Raw genomic sequence first — 24,560 nt, 5'->3', positions numbered from 1 at the left:
ACCCACCAAAGTCAATTATCTATCAATTATTATGACGATAGGGTTAAACTGCTAAGGAACAAGATGTCTTGAATATTCAGATGCGTGTTTTCTTTCTCATTTTTATCTTTTTTGTTTCTTCAAGGCCAGAGAAGAAGAAGTAGCTATGATAGATAAAGTTCTAGATAATCCAGATTTGACATCTAAAGACTTTCAAGACTGGAAACAAATGTACCTTGATCTCTTCCTCGATAGTTCTCAGAACAATGCAGCAGAGGATCCGGTAAATGACTCTGATGACGTTGATGTGCTTCTAGACTCTTTAGCACATACCCTTTCCTATATTGAAACACATGTATAATAATAATTTTAAACATCTTAATATTTTGTTTTCAGCCCTTTTTGGCACTCCAGACTTTCACTCGAAAGAGTAGCTTTTATATCACATTGCAGGATATCTATTTTAATGTTTCTGATATGAGTAAAGTACATTTTTCATGGTCATTGTGTGAATAAAAACATATCCTTTTTATGCTGCTGATGCTCAGTTTATGTTTATGTTTACAGATGTTGGCTATGATCCAAAGGAGTGTGCATTTATGGATTAGAATGATAAGCATTTTGTTTGATGTTGGTGCTGACACAGTCTTCACTGCTGAAAAGTCAGTTTACTTTTTGAACTGAAGAGAATCTCTCAGTTTGCTTCTTTGGATCAAATCCATTGTCTTTACCATTTTTTAAAAAACAATGCGTATATATTTTGGAGGATTACATTGATTTCTCAAGAAAAAGTTGGCATAAGAGCAGTGTTTAGCTACTGAAGATTAATTCTATTTCCTGTTTTAATAATATGTAATTGTTGTAATGAGTTACATTTTCAAAGTGCAGCCTTTGTTTTAGCCAGTGTGACAATTAAACTTTTATATTTAGTGGAATATTTTAGATATTTTCATAAATTATAGAAGAAGTATAATGCTGTGAATTATGATTGCATTTAAGGAAAAGGGTCAGGGAATAAGAAAAATGTACTTTCATAAGCTTGAATATTAAAAATACTTTCCAGGTTTTTGGGGGTTGATTAGCAGACAATCTATAGCATAGATTAATAATAAGGATAAAGGGCTCACTTTGCTTTGATTTTAACACAGTTCTTCAGAACAGTACGATTGACCTCTATTATTGCCCCTTGGGTGATTTTTATAACTATTAATACCGAAAAATGTTGCTTTACCAACCAAAGTATCCCATTCATTAATTTGTTTTAAAAAACCTCAGTCTTATGACAGCTGAAGCCATGTTTTGAACTTTGAAAAGACTTTGAAAACTCTGACTATCAACAAGGTCTTTATTTGCTAATCTACTAGACATTCCATATTTATGGGGAAAGTTATACTTAATTCAACATAACAGTTTCAAAAGGCATACATATTCATCATAAAATCAGTGTCCTAGATTTTTAAATTAATCCTCAAGAATCACTTTAAATATCTTAAATTGTTAGTTTTTTAGAACAAAAAAATCTATATCAATCTGTAGCAAATAACATGCCATATAAGATTGAGGAACTTCTGAACATTAATAGAGAAATATTATCTAGTTGTTCTTCAGCTCTAACCCTTTTATCTATTACTCATTTTCATTCCTAAGTGTCTGAACAATAATGTAGATCAATGTGGGCCTAAAATCACTGGGGGATAATTTATTACTAATTTAATTGCCACTGATTTTATGTGTATACTCCTGTGGTTCCCAACTGTGTGCCATGGTGCCACAGCACCAGTGAACTTACCATAGCGAAACTCATAAGGGTGTCATGGGATATTTTACATTTGAATTTAACTACTTAATAAATGGAACTGTTAGGTATTTCTTTGGGCCTAGATGCGCCATGAAAAAATTACCAAGACACTAAGGGTACTGTGAACTGAGAAAGATTGGGAACTTCTGGTTTCTTCCATAAATGGTTAAATCTGATTAAATACAATTTTTTGTATACCCATTTCCTGATGTCATGAATTTGTTTTTATAAATACTAATTTACAGCTCTCCTTTAAGTTTCCAGCATAGGTGTAGCAAATACCTTTCAAGTGTGAACTAACACATATTGGTCATAGTGTTCAATCCCTTCTTTTCCCCTTTCTTATCCATTTATCTGCCATTATTGTTCCTGCCTTTGCTCTAGAATTGAGACTATAGCACATTCAATTACTTTCAAGATGGAAAGTAAAGGAAACATTTTGCCTTGAAACTGTAATTAGAGTTCAGAGGTGAAAGGAGAGAGCACTGTCAATTCCAGTGTGTCTTATACCCTTCTGTTGGTGTGTATGCACACACCACCTTTGCTTAAGCACTGATCTTCTACTAAAGGGGAGAAAATTGGCAAGACCTTTCTCTATTTTGTTTCAAAGCAAATCTGAGATTTACTATGCCTTCTTAAGTGCATTTAGAGAGCAATAACAAATGCAACAGAGGGGAAAGGGGGAGAGGAAGAAGATGAGCAGTGAAGTTCATCCAGTATAATAGTAATAGACCAGTAACAGCTGGTCTGAATTTTTGTTAAGGTGAAATATATATATATATATTTCATTCTGTTGATCATGTGAGATGAGAAATGATGCTTACAGAGCACAGGGCTGAACAACAAGTACAGCTGTCTATTTGGAGAGGACAAAAAAAGTGGAGTGACATTTCTTTACCATATCCTCATTGACTGCTTGAAGCATCTACTGCACAATTATATTTCAATCAAGCCAGTGTTTGTTCAAATTTAGGAAAAATCATATGGTTGTGATGCCTGCATTCTTACAGAACATGCATATCACAAAATTATTCTTGCTATAATATAGCCAAAGTCCCAATACAGTAAAAGTCAAAATGTTTTGAGCAGATCAGTCTGTGCCTGGCTAGGGATGTAAGAGGCAACTTGTATATTTTTGCCTTTATCAGCACCTTCAATTTTGTCCTGGCAAAAATGTCCATGTGGCTTCTTGATGCTTTTCTGCACATGTGAGGAACTGAGATACAAGCTGGTAAATACCCACATAGGTTAGTCTTTCCTTTTTTTTAAGAAAATGTACTCTTTCTCAACTTGCTTCCAGCTTTTGCCTGTTCAGCTCAGTGAATGTATTTTAAAAATTTAAGAGCACTATTACGTTCTGGTCTTGGGACCAAAATAAAGAGCAGTGTTGTTTGTTTCTTTTCAGAGGCATTTTGGATTGCAAACGTTTTGCAAACTTTGCACAATTGTTCAGGAGAGTGGCCTTTTACAGCTCATTTAAGTGCATCGATATTCAGTTGAGCTCGGAATGATAAACCATGCATTGAGATTTGTATGAAATTCCTGATCCAGTGACCTGTTTATATCATGTAGAAGAACCTGTTTGTATAAACAGTTATTGACTGCATGACTTGTTATAATTTGTGATATTTTGTATATTTCTCACATAAAAATGCTTGATCTGAAATGAATTTTGTTTCAAATGTTTATTCTAAACTATGGCTGAGTTCTCGTAATGCCACAAGACTTTAATTTTTGTAAGTGTTGCTGCATAATTTCCACATAGATGAGGATTCAAGTTAGAAAACAAATGGAGATTAGGATATTATTGTTATTAGCATTAGTTTTATGTGGCACGTTGAAGGTTTTTGCAGAAACATATACCATAAATATATGGAGAGCATACAGAGCAATTTGCAGCTAAGAATGACTGAGTATAATAGGAAAAGTAGTTGGCATAATTGTATATCTCACTTTCTATGTTTCTTTGATGCAGAAAATATTTTCATTTGAGAAGTATCTTGAACGCTATATGTGGATACTTATTTATTCCAATTACTCTTATTGTAAGAGTCTATATTTTGGTTCAGTAGAAGTCTGTGGAGAAGCTGAGAACATTCAAGGCTTCTCAGTGTATCTACACGGTCTGGGAAAGTGTGACCAGCCACATCTTCAGACACCCACAGACAAAGGCTAACATTTCAAATACACTTCATGTAGGAAAACAAGAGCATAATGCAGTGCATAAGAAGGCTTTAAACTTGTGCAACATGGGGCTGCACGGGTAACTGACCGTCTTGAGAATCTCTGCCTCGCTCGCTGATACAAAGTGAGTGCATGCCAGCAGATTCTCAGGATGGGGCCATCAGGCAGCTTATATGACAGCCTGTTGCTATGCAACAGTTATTCTGCCTACAGGTTACCTTGGCAAAGACAGCTTTATGTCTTTCAAGGACAAAATTCAACTACATCTTACATGATTTGTCTAACTTAAAATGCAGCTGTTATACTTTCTTTTAACAAAAGCTACATTGATGCACATCTCATTATGTGAACTCAGACTAAAATGGATTTCCTTTAATATGAGCTTTTAAATACACCAAGTTTTGAACTGAATATAATGATAATTTTCATTTTCTCTCAGATTTCACACTGGTATACAGAGAAAGTATTTGATTTCCATCAGGGTGGCTTAAAACCCAAAACATACAACCCTACTCTAGCAGTAATACAGGACATGGCTATTTATGTCCCGTGCAGTCAAAAGCGTGAATCATGTATAATATATGCATAGGCAACTTTTATTAGTGTGTACATAACAAACATTTTCCCAGCAGCATGATCCAATAGGGCACAGAATGTAGGATGTTAAGAGCTATAACTCAAGACACTATTGTATATACCATTTAGTGTATTGCCTTGCTTAACACAATGCTGCTACAATTATTTGTGGTTGTGGCTTTCTCCTGCTCCATAAATTTCACCAAATGGAAACCAATGGAGGACAAAATTGAAAGTTTGAGTATGAAAAATTTCACTTGCCTTTTCACATGCTGTTTATAATTATATTTTCCAACCTGGCATTTCAACGATACTTGAAAAAAATGGCTTTTTCCTGAGATGATCAGTCTATATACATGTGTAGGTAATGAATTACATAGCCAACGAGCACATGTTAATGTTATGCAGCCACTTGGATTAGACTAGATAGTAACAGCAGAAGGCAAATCAGAAAAAGAACAGCTGTCCCTTTAAATAGAATAAGAAGACAGTTAAGAATCCCTGATAACACCACAGCTCCTACAGCTATATTTAATTATTTGATCATTTCATGAAGCTAAATAAGGGTGAAGGAGGTGCTGCTTGATTTTCATGTGAATTAACCAACATTGTTTAACAAAGGTGGACCACACAAAAATGCAAAATTAGAAGTATGCATCTTGGAACCCACAGTTTTTCATAAAACATTAATCCTGCCCCTGTTTCAGGCCATTCCTATCATAACATAATGAAAATCCTGGCTCTGCATTTCTTGGAGTTTAAGTAATATAAGTAGAAATATTTTCCCTTTGAATTTAATTCCTGTAGCAAAATACACGTTACGTTTTTACATTCATTCCCTATTAGCAACAAAAACACAATTTCATACATACTAACTTGCTGTTTTAATCAGCAATGTATCTATGTTTAACCACATCGATTGTATAATTTAAATATATGATGATGATGATGATGATGATGATAATAATAATAATAATAATAATAATAATAATAATAATAATAATAATAATAGTTTGAGTCTTTAAAAATGTATTTTGTGTCCTTCCTGATTATCTTTGTCATCACAGTTCAGTGAGGCGTAACCTCAACAGTTGGTCTCTTTTGTTGCTGAAGGTCTTTAGCTTCTACTAATTCAGAAAGTCCTAGCACTGCACATTGCAATCCATACCAAGGCAATGAAGCTTTGCAGATTTCTTCCCAACAGTCATTATCTATATCATAACCTACAACATCCTGAGTTGGAATCTCCTGGGTGTCTTGCCATTTCTTCCCTCCAATAAGAATGGCAGTTTCTTCCACCACTGCTAAGCCATAACTATATCGATCATATACCAGTGGCTTTAAACGAGTCCACTGATTCTGGTCAGGGTCATATTTTTCAATCTCAGAGAATGGTTCATAAAAACCTAAAAATGTAAAAACGGAATCCCTGATTGTGGCCATCTGATGCCCAAAACGAGCAATGCTCATTGAGGCTTGTTTTCCCCATTCCCCTTCAAGTTTACTCAAAGCATACAAATCCTTACTTGTGTTACTTTGACCCATGTATTTGCCACCTGATATATAAATAGTGTTCTTACAAACAGTACCAGCATGACCATGTACTTTGCAGGGCAAATCATGAAGCTTTGTCCACCTGTCTTTACTAATGTCATAGACTTCAACAGATGAATGCAATGTTTTATCTTCACCTTGTCCACCAATTGCAATGATCGCATTTTCTAAGATGCAGCAAGAAAACTGACACCTTTTTTCCAGCATCCCAGTAATTTGTATCCACTTATTAAATCTTGGGTCATAGCGATGGACTTTATTTGTAACTGTCAAGATGGGACTTTTAGGATCACTTTGCAAATCTTCAATTTCTCCACCAAGCACATATAGAAAGTTTCCAATAGTACATACACAATGGTTTTGTATCCTGTCTGGTAATTGTGTTAAAATTTGCCATTTGTGATTGTAAACATCAAAAGCCACCACCTCAGTGACAAGCCCTTCATGTGCAATCATACCTCCAAGCAGGATAATCCATGTCTTCTGGTTTCTCAAGGTGCTGTATTTATCCTGCAAGATAGGCTGTCTATAAATAAGTGAATGATAGTTTATTGCTTTTATAATTAAGCATTTTATAGAGGTTGTTAGAGGCACTTCTGATTGAGTGTAGATATTTCTCAGATCTTCCACAGGAATGAGACTGTATCTTACATGTTCCAAAATATTAGTAGTGTGTGTGAGCCTCAATTTATCATATGCCAACCACTTTAATAATAGATCTAACAAATTAGATTCTTTCACCATAAGTATATCAGGAGATTTTACTACTGCCTTCAAAGATTGGAAATTCAGTTCCAGCAGACCTGCAAAATCCAGGTCCAGTAGTTTCCAGAGATTAATAATAAGATATTTTTCTGCTGCAGATAAAGCATCTGGAAGATAAAATTTTGTGGCAACATTGGCTGAAAAACAGCAGTTCTCCAGACTCAGATTATTCACCAAGTATTGGCTGCATAAGCAGATTGCCCCAGGTACTTGTAAGTATGTGGCAGCTTCTAAGGTATCTTCCAAAGTGGTAAAAGACAAAGGCAACCAGGATGTATAAATGAAATCCAGAACATGTTGCAACCCAGTGGCTGAGATAACTTGGAGGTGAATGACAGCAGCCTTGGATTCTTTGGTATAACTCTTGAACATGGCCTTGAAGTAATCGCTGGAACAGGCTAACAAAGACTTGTGAGCAGGAAACTCATTTTCTTTTACTTTTAGCAGAATGTCACAGAGCAAGCCTTCCTTTCGGAGAGTTTGGTACTGAGACAGTACAGTGCTGCTGTGTCCTTTGCAATAAGACAAGAAATAAGTCATTGTGCAGCATAAAATGCTTCCAAAGCCCCTTTTGCCAGTGAGGAGAGAAGGGGAAAAATGTGCAAAGTTCAGGTTTGAAAAACAATCTTCTCCCTCTGACGATAGCCCACCTACTAATTTTACATTCATCTCCAACTTAGCATCTGCTATGTTAGCATTTCATGCATTCATTCATAAAGCTGATTCTAGTGTCATCCTTCAACATTTATTTCTCTCACCTCCATTTCCTGTTAAAAGAGTTGATCCATAAGAAATGAGAGCTCTTATTTGGCCAGCTTCAGATGACAGATTTGAGAGTTAGATGGCATTAAGTGACTCTTCTCATCAGCTCAGATATCTCTTGCAGCTTTTCTTTCTCTTTTAGATGATTAAATAGAATTTCTGGGCTTGCCGGTGCATCAGGAAGCATCTGAGAGTAGGGAGAGTTACACATTTTGCTGTGGCTTTTGCCTGAGCTTTGTATTTCACTCTCAGATAACTTTAGCTCTTATTCCCCCGGGGCAACAAGCCAAGTATGGTGATCTTGCTTGTAGGAAGTCTCCACTGAAAATCAAATCAGCACCTACTGATTAGAGCAGGAAGACTTTGTGAACATGTAAACCTTTAACCTGGGAGTAGAAAGATAACAAAATACTAGGATTACTCAGAGGTTTAATTTGACACACATTTTAGAGCCCTTTGGTTTATATGATATCATCATAACTCACAGTGACCAGAATAGACTGCAAACACTGCCTGTTATCGTAGCTGCCCAAGTGCTGAACTGAGAACATTTGGGTGGGAGGGAGAGAATGAGCAAATGAGGGAGGATAAAGCAGTCATTTTACAAGGAGTGCAGTCCAAAGTATCTGACAGTGAGTGGCTTGGATGGAAATCACAAGAGCAACACAGCTTGGAGGAGTGACAAAAAAATACCTAAAACTGTATCCTCCCAACTAATGTGTTTATTGTGGGATCTTGACATAATTGAGTTTCAAGAGATTACTAATGGATTGAATTTGAACTTCTTTAGACAGTCCCTCATAGTAGGAATATGAATGGAAAAACAAAAGTAGCCAGATTACATATAAGTAACTAGAGATTAGTGGCTTTTTTAAACATCTGGGACTTAGAAAATCCAGCTCCTCCTGAAGAGTAAAAGCAGCACCTGCACATCCACATTGAGATGATTCGCTTAATTCTGAGAATCCTTGAATCAACTGACTTGATTTGCCTTCACGGTTTTTATTCTGAGTAAAACATGCTAGTCTAGAAATAAGAAGGCTCACACAGTTCTGAGGCATAATTCTTTGCAGGCACAAAGATCTGGAAAGAGAACTCTACTCTGTCTTACTGGTAAGTTTCACCTTTCCCACCCAGTGGGAAAATATTATAATGGTCGACTATATTGTATGTGTCAGATATTTAGATTACGAACTAACACAGCTGATTGTACAAGGAATTCAAGTTTCCTGAGAGAGTCAGATTTCTAATTTTAAACTTCACTGCATTGAGACCGACCATAGGACGGCAAGGAAATCTGATAAACATCTCTTGTTTTTGTCTAAGAATAAAATAGTTGCAATAATTGTTGATTTGCATGATTTTTAGTTGTAGGAAGCTATATTTTTTAGTGCCTCTCCCGTTTCAGAAATATTTTTCTGTAAATGCAAAATTAACATGAGGGGGAAAATTAATATAGGCTACCTTTCTCTCTTGTATACTGGTTTTATAAATAAATGAGTTTTCTTTAACATGGAAAAGCCAGATAATTCAGTAATATAATATCTTTTCTTTCAGTCTAATTTTGAAATGGCATAGCCCTGAGAAAAACTGCACTATACTTTGATTACATGTTTCTGCTCAGATTATGTTATTTTTTATTTTTATCCCACTCTTCTAATGTAAATGCATCATTTAGTGCATCTTAAAACATTAAAAAATAGTACAAAATTTAACATTTTAAGACCCCCATCAAACTGGCAGAGCAGGAAACTAGATCTTCTGAAATGTACTTTGTGAAAACATTGCATTTCTTTAAATGAAGGCTGTTGATTATTTTGTGGCTATAGCACCCATTAGCGACTTACATATATGAATTACAGTCTGAATCCAGGAATCTGAATTTTCTTATTATCCCCCACACTGTTTTTTAACAGATTTAAGTCACTCAGAGCAGAAACTTTTGGAGTATTGAGTTATTCCATGAAAATATATTAAATGATGTGTGTGAAAAGTGAACTTGGCCAGCATGATCAAGGACAAAGAAGATGAGTCAGTGTGGTTTCAGGCTGCTCGTGATTATACCCCCACCATTTCCAGGAAAAAGGAGCAAAGTAGCCAATGTCAAGCTCTAGAGAGCCAATCCCATTTAAAGCGAATAATGCTAAGCTAGATGGACAAGTATTCAGGCTTCCTAGGCAGCAGCTATCTACAGTGCCTCTTCATGTGTTTCTATCTAATGATCATTTAGATACTTAAGTATAACTTTATAGATGTCTTCCCAGTAGTCACTATTGCTTGCTGATGAAAATCCAACAGATCCAAAATGACATTAATAAACATTATTGTTTGCTGATGAAAATCCAACAGATCCGAAATGACATTAATACATGAGGTCTAGAGACTTCAGACTTCTAGAAACCTAGTCATTCTTGAACAAAGGCACCACAAAGATAGATTTTCTCACAAACTAGCTGAACAGTTATTCATCAAGTGGTTCAATTCTATCTTCATTGGCTTGAAATGGGAAAAATGTTTTCATCAGACTGTTATATCATAGATTACTTTTATAAGAATGTCTGTGGCACAGCCTACATGTGCTTTGGAAATGGGCTCTGTTAGTATGGTAATTTTCATCGCTTCCCTGTAGGTTCTTTACAATCTCTTTTCCCAGTAATCCAATCATGACTGGAAAGTCAATCATTATATATCTTCCAAACTAAGAGTAATACTTTATGTAGCTGATGGAAACACAAAGCTTATGTCATATTAAATACATTATTTTTAGGTGCCACAAGATGCCATTGTTTTTATTTTAGCTGTGTATATAACACCAGAGACAGTGTGTAAACACTGGAGGGGGAAAATGCAACATTTAAAAATGTCCAGTTTTCACTCTGGCAAGATTTACGAAACCTGACCTGCAAGTATTGCAATTGCTGAAGATGGGCTCTGCTGCCTTGAACTGTAATTGGCTGCAAAGCTGGTTCAATGTCTTTCCATATGTGCATCAGGTAAGGGAAGCGCACACCTGGCTGTTACTGCATCCTGATGACAAAGGAAGTGGGAAGTGATACTTGTCACAAGTTTCAGCAGAAATGTGAGGCTAAAGAACTGAAAGATCATCACAATTATTTGGAAGTCCCAATCACAAAAAGTTTTGTTTTTATTTACTGGCAATGATACACTCTCAGGATGTTTTATGTTTGTTGTAAGATGGTAAGTGATATTCAAGGAATATCCAGAAGTCTGATAAGACACTATCAGCTTCATGTTAAAGTCATGCATCATCCTTTGGAACTGTCGTTAAAATAAAAGCAAAAACATGGTGAGACATTGGTGTTTTTTAAAAATGAGTTTTAGATCACTTTGGAAGCCCTGAAAAGTTCAAGTGGGAATCTTCCATTAAACCACAGAGGTGCCTTAGTGCTTATGTTCCACCTACATCTCTATTCCTAACTGCAGCATAAATGTATTGAGACTCAAGCCAGAAAAATGTCAGATTCCCATGAGTTATTTTCCATTGTTATAATCTCTTCTAAAGCTGCAAGCTTAAGCATACCATTAGAATCAATCACATTCATGTCTCCTGTATGTATGTTCAGAACTTCATCAGGAGAATGCATTCACTTTGTATCGCTTCAATTCATGTCACTCTGAAACTGAGCTTAATTGACTGACCTCTTAGGAGCCATTCATTCATGCAGAGCTGCTGAAGCATTTCACACACTCATTAAATATGAAGTCTATGGCTGATGGGTTTACTCCAGGTGAGTGCCAGCCATGATTTCTCCTGGCTGACTTCAAATAATCCATGGCATCTAGAGGTAATGACATGCCAGACCACCAAAGACCTAAATGAATGGCTTTGAGAATGCATTGGCACTGCATGAAAAGAAGACCCGTGGACAATTTAGTCTACTAGCAGGCAATAATTACTGAAGCAATGATTTCCTAGGAGAAAATTCTGCAAAAGTAGAAATGGAATCAGTATGTTGTCTTTTGAGCCAATCTATTCTGTCACCTTCATGTTAAATAAATCTCTTTAAGAGAATCTTTTATCATTTTATAATACATTGCACTGCAATCCAATAGACTTCCTTATCTTCCCCCCTTTGTCCATTGATTTCTTTCAGCTTCATCACCATCCTGGTCACTGGGCAATCACTAATTAACGTGTGTGTGTGAGAGAGAGAGAGAGACAGACAGACAGACAGACAGACAGACAGACAGACAGACAAAGTGGAATAAAAGATTCTCATTAAAAATGCTTAAGTCAGTCATATAAGTCATGCCCCAGAATGACTGCTGTCACAACAGATCCATATCAAGGACTGGGATGACAGGACACCCCTTCTCATCCCTGCCAATTGCACATCCTCATCACTGGAGATTGACAGCTGTGAACTATCCCTAAGCCAATGCCATTACCTCAACCTTAGAAAGCTGTTTTAATGTAGTAAATGCAGCTTGAGAAATAGTACCTTACTGCTGCCTTGTGCTTCAAAGGAAAGGGATGGGTCTTGCTTCAGCCTGGGGTCTTCTCTTAGCATTATGCTGGCATGCTTAGGAAAAGTGCCCTGAATGCAGGATAACTGGTGCACCACCACTTTAAGTTATAGAAGTTTGGAAGGCAGTGGAGATTTGCTGCCAGGAAATGTGGGAAGGATTCAATTTAACCCACTAGGTACAAGAGGATTATAAAGGGTTAGTTCATAATGTTTGTTTGTTTGTTTGTTTGTTTTTTGGTAATTTCCATCCAACCTCACTGTTTAATTTCCTAAATATGCTAAAATGGTGTACTTATTGCTTCCAACAACTAAAAGTTGGATTTCAAATTTATAGGCATTGATGATGGATGTCTCACCCCAAAGGAGTATTTATTGCAGAAGAAAGATATTCCTCAGAGTGTGGTATCACAGGAACAAGCTTTTATTATTATTATTATTATTATTATTATTATTATTATTATTATTATTATTATTATTTACAATGTGTTATGGGCACCTTCCCATAAATTATTAGGTGCTGTGGAGTCCTTGGTGCTCTCTGAGCTTGGTTGTTTGCTTGCAGATGTTTCATTACCTGACTAGGTAACATCAAGCTACTGTATATAAACAGGGAGCAAATCCCACACTCACTACCATTGATGATGTTATCTAGTCAGGTAATGGAATGTCTGCAATCAAACAATCAAGCTCAGAGAGCACCAAGGACTCCACAGTTCAACCCTGAGCTACAGATACTCTCTTTTATTGGATTGTTAGGTGCCTTTTATCCCGACCGAGGCAATCTTCATTTTTAAAAATCACTGTGTTAAATTCTCAAAGACATTCCTTTGATGTAAATAGATGTGTTGGGCTACACCTCCTCTTTCCCAACAATCGTACCCTGAAGATCATCTCATTGCTGTATAGTTAATAACTACCATTGCAGAATGAAAGTCATCCATAAAATGCTGGCCATTTTCCTTCTATGATCAGAGGCTTGCTCATTTTAGTATGAAGTTGTTAGCACCAAAATCAGGGCTGCATATTCTTTTCGGGACCAAGGCCTTCCCATAGCCTTAGAGTGGCATTTCATGGCTAGGCTCCAATAGGATAGACCAGAACAAACTAAATTTGATTAAACAAAACACAGAAAAGGCCCTGACCCTCTTTCTGAAGCACAGTCATGGCATGATTTCAGTATTATTGGAAACTGGCCTTCCTCTCCAGGAAAAGGAAGCAATCAACTGAGCTGATAGCATCCTTGCTGGCTAGAGGGAGTGATGAGGACCAATCCTGTCAATTTATCTTCTGGTTGGGGGTGGGTGGGGTTGTGAGTCTAGGTCCACCGTGTCAGCCATTTTATGAGAATGCCCATAACCACAACCACCCCAATTCTGAATGCCTTGTATTATTTAGATATTGTGTTCTCTCCCCCTCTCTTTTCTGAATTAAAACACCAAAATGTACGACAGTATCTCATTCATAGATCCATGTTTATATTGTCCTATAGTTACAGAGAGAGTTGCAGACGAAATTGTGCCTCGTTTTTCTCTCTTACAATACTCTGGTAAAGATTCCTTTTACTTCCAGAAACAAATTCTGTGCCAGTACTTGGGCAGCCTGAACTACAGTGCTACCAGATGGATACAAAAAGTGCATACCTACAAATTTCTCCCCGTTACAAGAAACTGCATGGATGTAGTTAGTGTATGTTTTTGTTTATGTTTGCACAATATGGATTCATACCGTTTTATCAGGCCACTGTGATTTTTGCTAATCTACTCTCTTGCAATTTTTTTAATATGAAGGAATGTTGAGATGCAGAAGTGAGTCATCCTTCTTTGCCTAACCCATGTTTCCATGATTTATTGCAATTTTTTCCAGGGCAATACTCAATATTTCAAATTATACCTTTTATTCACTCTAATCACTGTGGCCAGAAATTCAGAGAATGGACCAAGCAAACCTGTTTTGCATTGTTTAAGTGGACTTGGATGTGATCTCAGTTAATTAAGATTTCAAAGATGTTAATGGTATGGTATAGTTTACTCTGGATATATGAAAGGGCAGTTCTCTAGGAGTTATTCACGAACAAGTTAGAAATGATAAGAACTTTTGATACTAGCCGGTATACCGTATTAAACTGAGAGATAACTTATAAGTCCTTTGAAGCTTTTGTCTGGGAGATTTGACTGGAGGTTTGTTTTTTCTTTTTTTTAAAAAAAAATCAGTCTATTTCCATTCTAGTAATAGATCTAGTATGCTAAGTGCTATATTACTGTTGAATTTGAATTATTAGCATAAAGCCTTTTTTTCTGGCAGTGTTCTGAGGTTGGGAAACCATTTGCCTTGATACATTTTGCCCTGCTAAGTTTGGATTATGTTTCCCAGAACTCCTCTAAAGCTGCCTCACCTTGAAATTTTTCAGGTACCAGTAAAGGAAAATAATTAAGTGCATGGGAAGCAAGCAAACCTAGTAACTATATTTAAACTTTTTATTTGATTGATTTATTGATTATGTGTCAACAAGTCAGTGTCTACTCTTAGCGACTGCATAGGTAGATTTTTTTCCAGGAGGATCTCTCCCTAGCCTACTTCTTCAGGTCTTCCAACACTGCAGCCATCACCATTGTGAGTCCATCCACCTTGCTGCTGTTTGTTGACTTTTCCTCTTTCCTTCCACCTTTTCCAATTTTAAAGCCTTCTCCAGAAAGCTAGGTCTTCAAATAATGTGGCCAAAGTAGGATAATTTGAACCTGGTCATTTGTGCCTTGAGTGATAATTATGGGTTGATTTCTTCAATGATTCATTTGTTTGTTTTTTGGCTATCCATGGTATTCTTAAGAGTCTTCTCCAACGCCAAAGTTCAAAAGCATCAGTACTCTCTATCCTGCTTCAAGTCCAACTTTCACTTCTATCTAGACACATTATAGCATCTGAAGATCTTTTCCAAAGCCTTAATGGCTACTCTATCAAGTGCTAGTCTGCAGCATATTTCTTGACTGCTTGTTGCTTTACTGCTGATGGTTTATCCTAAAAGGCAGAAGCTATCCAACGCTTTGATATTTTCATTGTCAGTTCTAAGGCCGGTTGCAGTACCTGTTGTCATTAGTCTTGTCTTCTTTATATTTAATTTTAGTTCCATTTTTTCAGTGTGCTCCTTGACTTTTATTACTAGAGTTTGTAAATCATTTACGCTTTCAGCTATCAGAATAGTGTCATCAGCACAGTGCAGATTACTGATATTACTTCTTCCAGTTTTAATATCACAATCCTCTTACAGTCCCTTAATATACGTTTAGCATATAGGTTGAATAAATAAAGGGAGAGTACACAGCCTTCTCACTTCATTGCTGACCTAGAGCCAGTCTCTTTCACCATATTCTATCCAGACTATGGCTTCCTGACCCATTATAGGTTTCACATGAGGACAATGAAATCCCATTTTTCTAAGCATATTCCACAGCTTGATATGGTTGACACTATCAAAAGACTTTCTAAAATCAATGAAGCACATACTTACCTCTTTTTGGTATTCTTTGGCTTTCTCAATTATCTACTGCAATAATATCTCATATTCTTCAGCCTTTTCTAAAACCATTTCCATTTCCATATAAGGCCTTCATCTGTGCTGAATGAGTAAGCATTATTTTGCTAGTATGTGAAATTAAGGATATTGATGGTCTGCACACTTCGTTAAATTTAATTTCTTTGGTATTGGTATGTAGACTGAGACTTCTAGCTTGGTAGTAACTGCAGTGCTGATCTAACTTCATCTTCTAATACTGGAGGTTCTTGTAAATAGGGAATATCTTCTAAGCTATCTTGGATGTTCTCTAGGTACAGAATTTCAATATGCTTCTTCCTTCTTTGGAATAATTGATCTTCTTTGAATCAGTTTCTCTATTTCCATTGGCATCCTTTAATGAACCAATCTGAGGTTCTAACATCCTTTTGAGTTCTTTTGGAAGACTTTCCCTATTTTTCCCTGTTTTTCCAGATGCCATTGTAATACTGCTTCTTGCCTCCTTCCTTCCTTCCTTCCTTCCTTCCTTCCTTCCTTCCTTCCTTCCTTCCTTCCTTCCTTCCTTCCTTCCTTCCTTCCTTCCTTCCTTCTCTTTTGCTTGGCAGTTTCCACCATTATGACATCCAGTTTGGTTTCTTTTACTGGTTTTTCACAATCCATTTTCACATTCTTCCTTAGCAGTTGATTTTTTCCACAAGTCTTCTGGTTACCTATGAATAAAGTCCAGGTCTTCAAAACAATTCCTTATGTTTAACCTTGAAAATGGAATTTATATGCTCAAGATTGTATCATAGAAACTGGTTTGTTAACTATGGTTGAGGTCTAAGGGGAAAAAAAACATTTAATCATCATGTAGTGTATTTGAAATATCTGACTGATCTGGTGAACAGCCAGATGACTAGAGAAAAGCAAATGGTATTCTGTACCTCCAAATGTGGGGATGAGGGATGGAATGAAACTCAGGTTTGTCAGACTCTGACAGAGATACCTTGTAAGAGTCTAGAGTAGATCATGAAGAAAATGATCTCTAAGTGGAACTGATAATTTCTTTAATAATTTTTTAGAAGCAAAACAAGAAAAAGCTAATGTGGCTATACAAAAAGGTTATTGAAAATCTGCCAGCAAAGAAAAGAATATGTACTGGAAATGGAAAAATGGCAGGAAAAGAAGTACATAGGCAGGTGGCCCACTACTGCAGAACTGGTTTTAGAAAAGCAAAAACCCAGATTAAGCTGAGAATAACAGAAGAGGCTAAAGATATGTAAAAAAAGTTACTATATATATATTCAAAATATAAGGAAAATAATCAAATCACTATACCAATTCCTCATTAAAGAAGGCAAAATGTCAACATCAACCAAAAAAAAAAGGCAAACTTGTCAGCACCTACTGTGGTTCCTGTTCTCCAACAAAAAGTAGGAAATTAGGAAAAGTGAAATGAAGGAGCAGGATTGGAGTTTGAGATTAATAAAAATATGGTCATGGAATACTTCTTGAAAAGATATACACTTTTTAAAAATACTTTTACTAGTATTGTATGAATTGTATTTTAGAATACTAGAATAAAAGAACCAGCTGATGGCCTGGCCAATTCCTTATGCATTATTTCTGAAAAATCCTGGAAAACAGGTGAAGTGCCTGATGATGGGAGAAGAGCTAATGATGTCCCTATCTTCAAAAAGGGAGACAAGGAAGGCCAGCAAACTGCAGGATCAGTCCAACATAGACACTGGGACAATTCTACAGCAGATCACGAAGAGGTTGGTCTATAAGCACTGAGAGAAGAATGCAGCAAGTACCAGAAATCAGCATGGCTTTGTCAAGAACAAATCTTGTCAAACTAATCTTATTTTTTGACTGGGTGATTTCCCTAACAGATTCTGAGAGCAAACTATTTGACAAGGAATCCCGTGTGGACTAGAAGGTCTGTTAATTAAGTGTATACCTAGCTGGCTCAGAACACATTCAAAGAGTCATTCCTCATCATATTGGATAGCGGTTTTAAGTAGAGAGCCCACAAGGACTGGTTCTGTGTCCTGTACTCTTCACTATTTTTGTTAATGACTTGGTTGAAGGGTGAAAAGACTGCTTATGGAAGAAATCATATTGAGTGGGAGAACTAATACCTAAAAAGATGAAAATAAAATTCAACACGTCTGCTAGTTTAGAAGAATGGGCTGAAAGTAACATAGTTCAATTTAACAGAGTCAAATGGGACTCTTTCATTCAGATAGGGGTTACTGCAGAGTGGGTCAAAAAGTCAAAATGGTGGCCCTACCATGCAACTGAAGTACTACCATTTCTATGCATATTGCTTCATCTAATCACCTTTTGTCAAGCCCAGCTCAAGAACAATGGTGAAACAGTCCAGTTGAGTAAAGTTCCTTTATTCACTTACCCCTTATAGACAGAATCTTGCCAGACTAAATCATTACTACTGCAACAAGTGGATATACCCTGGGAGATTCTAGGGAGTGGCTATCCTGAACCTCTTATGCTTCCCACACTCCCCCTGAGGACTGTGTTGTCTTCTGTCTCCTTTCCCCTCCTGGAATGCACTCCCTCCTTCCCGATAGCCTTGATCTCTCATATCACCCTCCTCTTCGTAGATACATTCCATCATACCTTTGCTTGTTACAAGTCACATTAAATTTATTCACTGAAAGCCTTCATGTTTTTCCCCCCTCAGAGATTGGTTTAATGCCTTACTTACGGTCTGAGGAGGAAACCTAAACTCCAAAGTTTGAGCTGGCTAACATTTCATTTTTTTCATCAAATACTTGGGAAAACTTATAAGACTTTGTTTGATACAGGCTCAAAATTGGATATTTTGGGAGGACAAAGTTGGTAATACAATTTACAGTGCAACTCTGTAGGACAAATTGGCAACCAGTGATTCTCCAGATATTATTAGTCTTCAGTTTCAATTATCTCCAGCTATTTGGAAGATCCAGAAGTTGCCTGCTTGTCATGCCCTCTATAGTAGATTTCTCATTAGAGGATGAAGATTGCAGGGTCTTCTTGCCTTAGTACTGGGAAATTGATGATTTGAAGGAGGGGGATCAGCAAGGTCAGGATCAGGTTGGTTCCCTGGGAGGTCAAATATTCAAATCATACAGAGAGGTAAAGCCTTGTCAGACCCTTGGGAAGGTAGGATTTGCAAGTCATAATTTCTCTTGAAGCAATTGATAGCTGACAGGTGGAGCATAATTAGAGTCTCACTTATGCTAACCTTATAAGACCTCCTTTCTAAACTATGAGTGTAAGAAAAATGTTCTGTTAACAGTTGTTGACCTTGTGGGACTCTTGACTCCTATCGTGTCACTGATACCCAGTTTTGATTCTTCGACTGACTTTGGATTCTGTTACGAAACTTGATTCTGCCTTTTTTCTGATCCAGTCTGATTACTGACCCCTTGGCCTTGATGCCTAGACTGCTCTTGGACTTTGCTTTTGGAATCACATTTTTCTTGCTGATCAGCAGCCTACTTGAAATTCTGTGAATGAAACTTAGACTGTTCGGTCATTTTGTTATGTTGACTTTTGTTCCTGGTTATTGGATCAACTGTCAACTACATCTTAAATAGGACATCATCTCTGCTTTAGAACATGTGTCCTTTCCAAACTTCTAGTATGCAAACACACTGAGACTCTTGGCTGCACAAGGTGGTGAATATTGTTCCCATTTTGGGGAAAGCTCTGTTAGTGCTGTTGCTCTGTTATAACACTTTATACTTTCAAAGAATGGGAATACTATGATACCAGTATAATTTAGAGAGTGAGTCATTGAGGTATCATTTGGGTATGGGGAAAGCTTGCTGCAGCTTCCAAGTCACATGTGTGTCTATGGCTCTATGACATTTAAAAGAACGAAGTGACCTCTGGAGAAATTATTTGCTAGGCTAAACCAAACTGAGGGTGGGGGAAGAGAGAAGGAACACATGCTTTGATTCTCTTAAACAACCTTGAGTATTAAAAATGAAGATAAGCAAATGAATGGATATGTAATAGAAGGGTGACCAATGGGAAGATAGTAGTCATAACTGCAGAACTGATCACACTTAGAAAAGTTAATCTTTGCTTTAGTAGTCCTCTCCTCTATCTCTGGAATGCTAGGGGGAAAAAAAATCAAATTACGCTTCAATTAAGTCGTGTCAGATTAGCCTGGAAACTTTCCCCCACATACAACTGATGAGCAGATCTTGAGCAATTTTCTTGCAGTTAATACAAAAGGCTCAGAGAATACCCTAACTATCTCTCTCAAGCATTTTTCATTATGTGGTAAGTTAAACCTTGCAGAGAAGGAAACCTCAACTCTCCACCCTCCAATTGACTACCATAGGCTACCATCCCAATGCCCAGGCAAGCTAATGGACCTGTTTCAGCTTTGTTATGCTTAAAAAAGAGGGGTATTTCTCCTGTACTGAGACTCAAGGAGCTTCTTATTTTTCCTAACTGAAACTGGAATTAATTCAATTGGGGGGGGGGCACACAAAAATCTCTGAAATTGTTTCCTGATAATGAATTGAGAAAATTTTGCTGATATGTATAGCAGTTGTTGACTAACATGGATTGTTTCAATGGTAATGTGTCTTTCTGATAAAAACTTGAACACTAAGGAGCTTACCAAAATATAATATGAAATTCAGAGGTTTTCTGCTCATTTATGAGCTAATGTATTCACTATACAGTGAAGATGAGAAATAGAAGGGGTTAGGAATACATTCTCTAGTTGGGAAGCCATTGAATTTTTAGGAGCTTGACTCAGTAGAATATCCATATGACATTTCTAAATGCAACGTTCTGTTTCTTTAAGCAACGATGAGCAACTGGCATAAGAAGCCCTCTGTGTGGTTGCCATAGAGCCTCCTCATCCTATTCCAGGCAGTTTCCCAATCAGCTGATTGCTGGGCCAAACAGGACTGCCTGCACTGATGGCAAGTATTCATATTAAATTCTCTGCTCTGTAGATGATGAATCTTGGAGACTTTCTTTTTCTTGATTTCTTTTCTTTTATCAAATCCACGCATGTATTTGCATACACCTCCTTTAGTTGTTAATGGCCACTGAAAGTACATTGAGTTCAGTTGAACCAAAGCTAAGGACATAACAACATGGAATGCATTTAATTTTCCCTGGAGCTGGAATATGACCATTCTATTTGATTGTTAATCTCTTATATTCCAAGCAGTGCCTACGGCATTTGTTATGGTGCTCTTTCAGTCATACTTATAAAAGGAAAATACTTGTGTTCTGGATTTTTTTAAAAGAAAAATTATGTTAACTTTAAAATGTTACATTTATCTTTATTTATATAACCAAATTCAGCACCTGGAGAGATTCACATATACTTTGTGTTATTGTACAGTATCCTCCTCCCCCTCCCCTCCCCCTCCCCCTCTCCCCCTCCCCCTCTCCCCCTCCCCTTCCCCTTCCCCTTCCCCTTCCCCTTCCCTTCCCCTTCCCCTTCCCCTTTTCATTACAATCATTATCTGCAAAATAAAACCCAAGCAACAGCAAGGATGAATTCTATAAATGCCCATTCCAGAATGAATTTGTTGGCACGATTCAGCTCCTGGTGCCAAAGGTATTTCATTAGCCATGGATATCATGCCCATGTACTTCAGCTGAGAGGAGGCTATTTGCTAGCTTTCTTCAGCAACAAAATGCAGCAGTGTCAGCAAGGGGAGATGCAAATTAGCAAGATGGAAGAAATAGTGTCACAATACAAACCCTGCCCTCTTATTTACACAAGCATTGACTTCACACACACATTTGGAAGGACCAGGGCCTGCACTGTGACACAAGATCTATCACACTGCTGATTTGGCCCTTCCTTAGGGATGCTGCTGATACAATATCTTGGTCAGGCCCTGGTCTTGTCCATGCCTAATAGTAACATAGAACCAATGAATCTAGTAAATAATTAAATCTGCACTGGTCAAAGTTTTGCTAGATGCTTGTAAGGCTATCATGAGGACTGAACTGACAGGAAGCGGAACATGCCTAGTTCATGTTTAAAACAATTTTGGAGGGGGGAAGTTATACATCAGGTGAGTAAGGAAGTTCAACCTCCCTTTCCTATATTCTTCATGATCTTTTGCTTGAAACATTTTCTCCCAATCCAGCTTACTTCTGATCAGAGAGTTTGGAGCAAGTCATGATGTGCAAAAAACATGAACAATGTGCAAGTTACATTATTTGCTTCATTAGCATAATATTGTGATGCATGTGTCATCATGTGCTCCACCCCCATCCTAGATGCCTAAGCTTTGATATCACAGTCCTGTCGGAAGATCAGTGAGAACTACTATATATATGTGCACCTAGATTGGGCCAATGATAAAGAACCTGTTTATTCCATTTATATTTTAACTATGAAAGGGGGTGATTGCCAGTCAAATCTTATGCATTTCAAGGTCTTATCATTCATTCAAAGAAAAGAGATCCTTGTCTTGCCCATGCTGAAGCCAACATTCTTCTTTTTATGTATCTCTTTTGCCTTTGTATACTCTTGTAGACCATCCTTTGCTTAGCACCAAGAGCTGGAGGGGAAAAAATGGGCTCTATTCCTGTCTTGCATAAACTGTGACCCACAAACCAAATGCACCCTGCCAGACCTGTATGCCAGCCCACAAGGGTTTCATTACATTCCTCGTTTGCTGAAGACATCAGGGCTTCTGGAAATGCTGGAATATGTGACTGGTGCCTCTGTGGGGTATCTATCTGTCTGTCTGGCTCTTTTCTCCTCAGCTCCCCAAATTTAGTTAAATGGCCATAATTCTCAAGTAGCACATTGCTAACTGATTTATTAGTTTCACTGATCTGGTTGAAGAAAACTGCCAAAAATGTTCTGTCAATGAAAATCCTCACTTTCTCCTTAGACCAGCTTTTTTGCCACATTGGGAGATTTCTAACACATACCGATTAGGATGTAAGGAGGCTTCATAGATTAGACATGCACAGACACAGTTCCTTCATTCATTGTGCCAAAGCATGCTTTATTTAAGCACTGTTTGTCGAATAAACCACAATTGTTGTTGAATAAACTACAATACACAATGCTATGACAAAGCAAAACAAATCTCATTATGGCTTATCATGATCCAAAAAGTGGACCCTGCACCTGCAGGAAAAACACTAGGATGATGATGATGATAATGATGATGATGATGATGATGATGATATGTGAACCATATCATTGGCTGTAGACTATAATTATCTGCTTGCTTGTTTGTTTCTTTATTTAGTTTCCAGTTATCCTGACCTTTTTAAAAGACTTGATCCCACTAGTTGATGTACATGATTAATCTGGTGAAGTTCAAGAGAATTTCACCAGATTAATGAATTTCCAGGCTGGAAAGGCTAACCCAACTTAACCCAACCTCCAAATATGTTAGGCTATATTTTCCAGTGTTCCCCAGCAAGCATGACTAATGACATCCTAACTGAAGCATGATGGGAGTTGTAGTCCATTTGATATGAAGGATTGTGAGCCACCCAGAGACACCTAGATGAGATGGGCAGCCATACATATTGAAATAATAATATTATTAATAGTAGCAGTAATATTAATAATATCCCAGGTCCTTCGGAAGGACTTGATAGGTGGATAAAAATGCCAAATCCAGTCTAAACATCTGGCTGGCTGTGCGACCACCACCAATAATAATACAAGATAAGAGAACATAGGATGGGATTTTATTTACTTGGAAAGTTTCACTGTTTCTAAGGTTAGGGCAACATTAAATTCCTAAAGTTTGCTTTAAAAATCTAAGTACACAGAAGTGTACTTACATTCTAATCTGAGTAATTATACTCTGCCTACACAAATTCTCCCTGCAGTTTCATTTGGAAATGTTCCTTAATTTTTTTTCTTCTGCTGCTAAGCACTGAGCATTTCTAAATACTGAGCTTTGCAGCTGTGGGTGGATGAAATGACACCAATGCCAACAAGAGGAACTTTGTCCTCAGTTTTAAGGGCACAATGTTTATTCGATCAGAACTGTACTCTTCCCGTGAACTACAGGAAGCTATTTTGATAACAATTTGATAACAATTAAGGTAAAAATTGCCATTTAAAATGTGTGTATACAAAAAACACAAGTAAATCTATGAATAAATATTCCAGTAAAGCCAGTTTTTATATATGCTTAGGTCAGAATTTTAATAGTTTAAGCTATTAACCAGGAATTTTAAAACTGAAGTACACATGATATTAACCAGGAGATGAGCTCCACTTGAAGGGGACTACAGTTTTTATCTGTAGTAGGATGGTGAAATGTATATATAATCTGTATTGCTTTTTTAACTGCTTCTCTTTTTATTGTTTAACTGTTTCTCCTTTAAAAAATATTTTTAGTAACTTTGCAATCTACCCTATGTCAAGCCTTGTGTGGCTGGCACAAGAACCACTTGGATTTCTGGAAAGAATTATATTGCTAGTAGGGCAACAATCAGAATCACCATCATTTATACCTAAATTAATTAAGGTGGAATTGCTCCAAGCCTCTTTGTCACACTTTCCCCTTCCTCTGGCCTGAGGTGTCTCTTTTGCAAAAGTCCTATTCCCCCCTTAGCTTTCCCAGACTCTATTAACATTCCATCACACTACTGGATATATTAGAAGTTTAATAAATAAAAATATTTACCCCTAGAATGATGAAATTGTCTTTTCTACCTCCTGCATTGGATACTGGTACCAACCCACCTAGATCTTCTCTGAAGATTTTGGCCCTGGACTGAGACCTAAGCCTTTTGTGCAACTCCAATTCATTGCTTTGACTACAGAACAACAAAGTTTGCTGGTGAATTGTGCCTCTGGTTACTTTTTCATAACCGCCTTCTATATTGGGGGAAACCAATGGAATTTTAAAAAAAATATTGCACTGGTCAAACTCCCACCTCAGCTATTATAATCTGTTCCGAGCATTAATACTTTCGGATT

General features: G+C 37.1%; 2 protein-coding genes across 3 annotated transcripts in view; one reads left to right on the top strand and one right to left on the bottom strand.

The window, feature by feature from the left end:
- Window positions 1–3,658, top strand: part of CNKSR2 (connector enhancer of kinase suppressor of Ras 2) — a 167,339-nt gene extending 163,681 nt beyond the window's left edge. The window contains exon 22 of one of the 2 annotated variants that reach the window (XM_088144838.1): window positions 125–3,658. In XM_088144838.1, coding sequence (XP_088000964.1) covers window positions 125–340 — 216 coding nt within the window. In that variant the 3' untranslated portion in view covers window positions 341–3,658. The remainder of the gene's footprint in view (window positions 1–124) is intronic. The other variant, XM_088144839.1, reaches the window with a different exon arrangement.
- Window positions 3,659–4,174: 516 nt separating this feature from the next.
- On the bottom strand, window positions 4,175–8,019 carry KLHL34 (kelch like family member 34). The gene has a single exon (XM_007439887.3). It carries the CDS (start codon window positions 7,523–7,525, stop codon window positions 5,606–5,608), a length of 1,920 nt encoding a protein of 639 aa, XP_007439949.2. The 5' UTR covers window positions 7,526–8,019; the 3' UTR covers window positions 4,175–5,605.
- Window positions 8,020–24,560: the final 16,541 nt, after the last annotated feature.

Source organism: Python bivittatus, unplaced genomic scaffold, assembly GCF_059951505.1.
Source record: "Python bivittatus isolate LINGU-HERP-01145 unplaced genomic scaffold, Pbiv_v1 ctg000350_np1212, whole genome shotgun sequence".
Taxonomy (NCBI): Eukaryota; Metazoa; Chordata; class Lepidosauria; order Squamata; family Pythonidae; genus Python; species Python bivittatus.
This window is presented reverse-complemented; position numbering and strand designations above follow the sequence as displayed.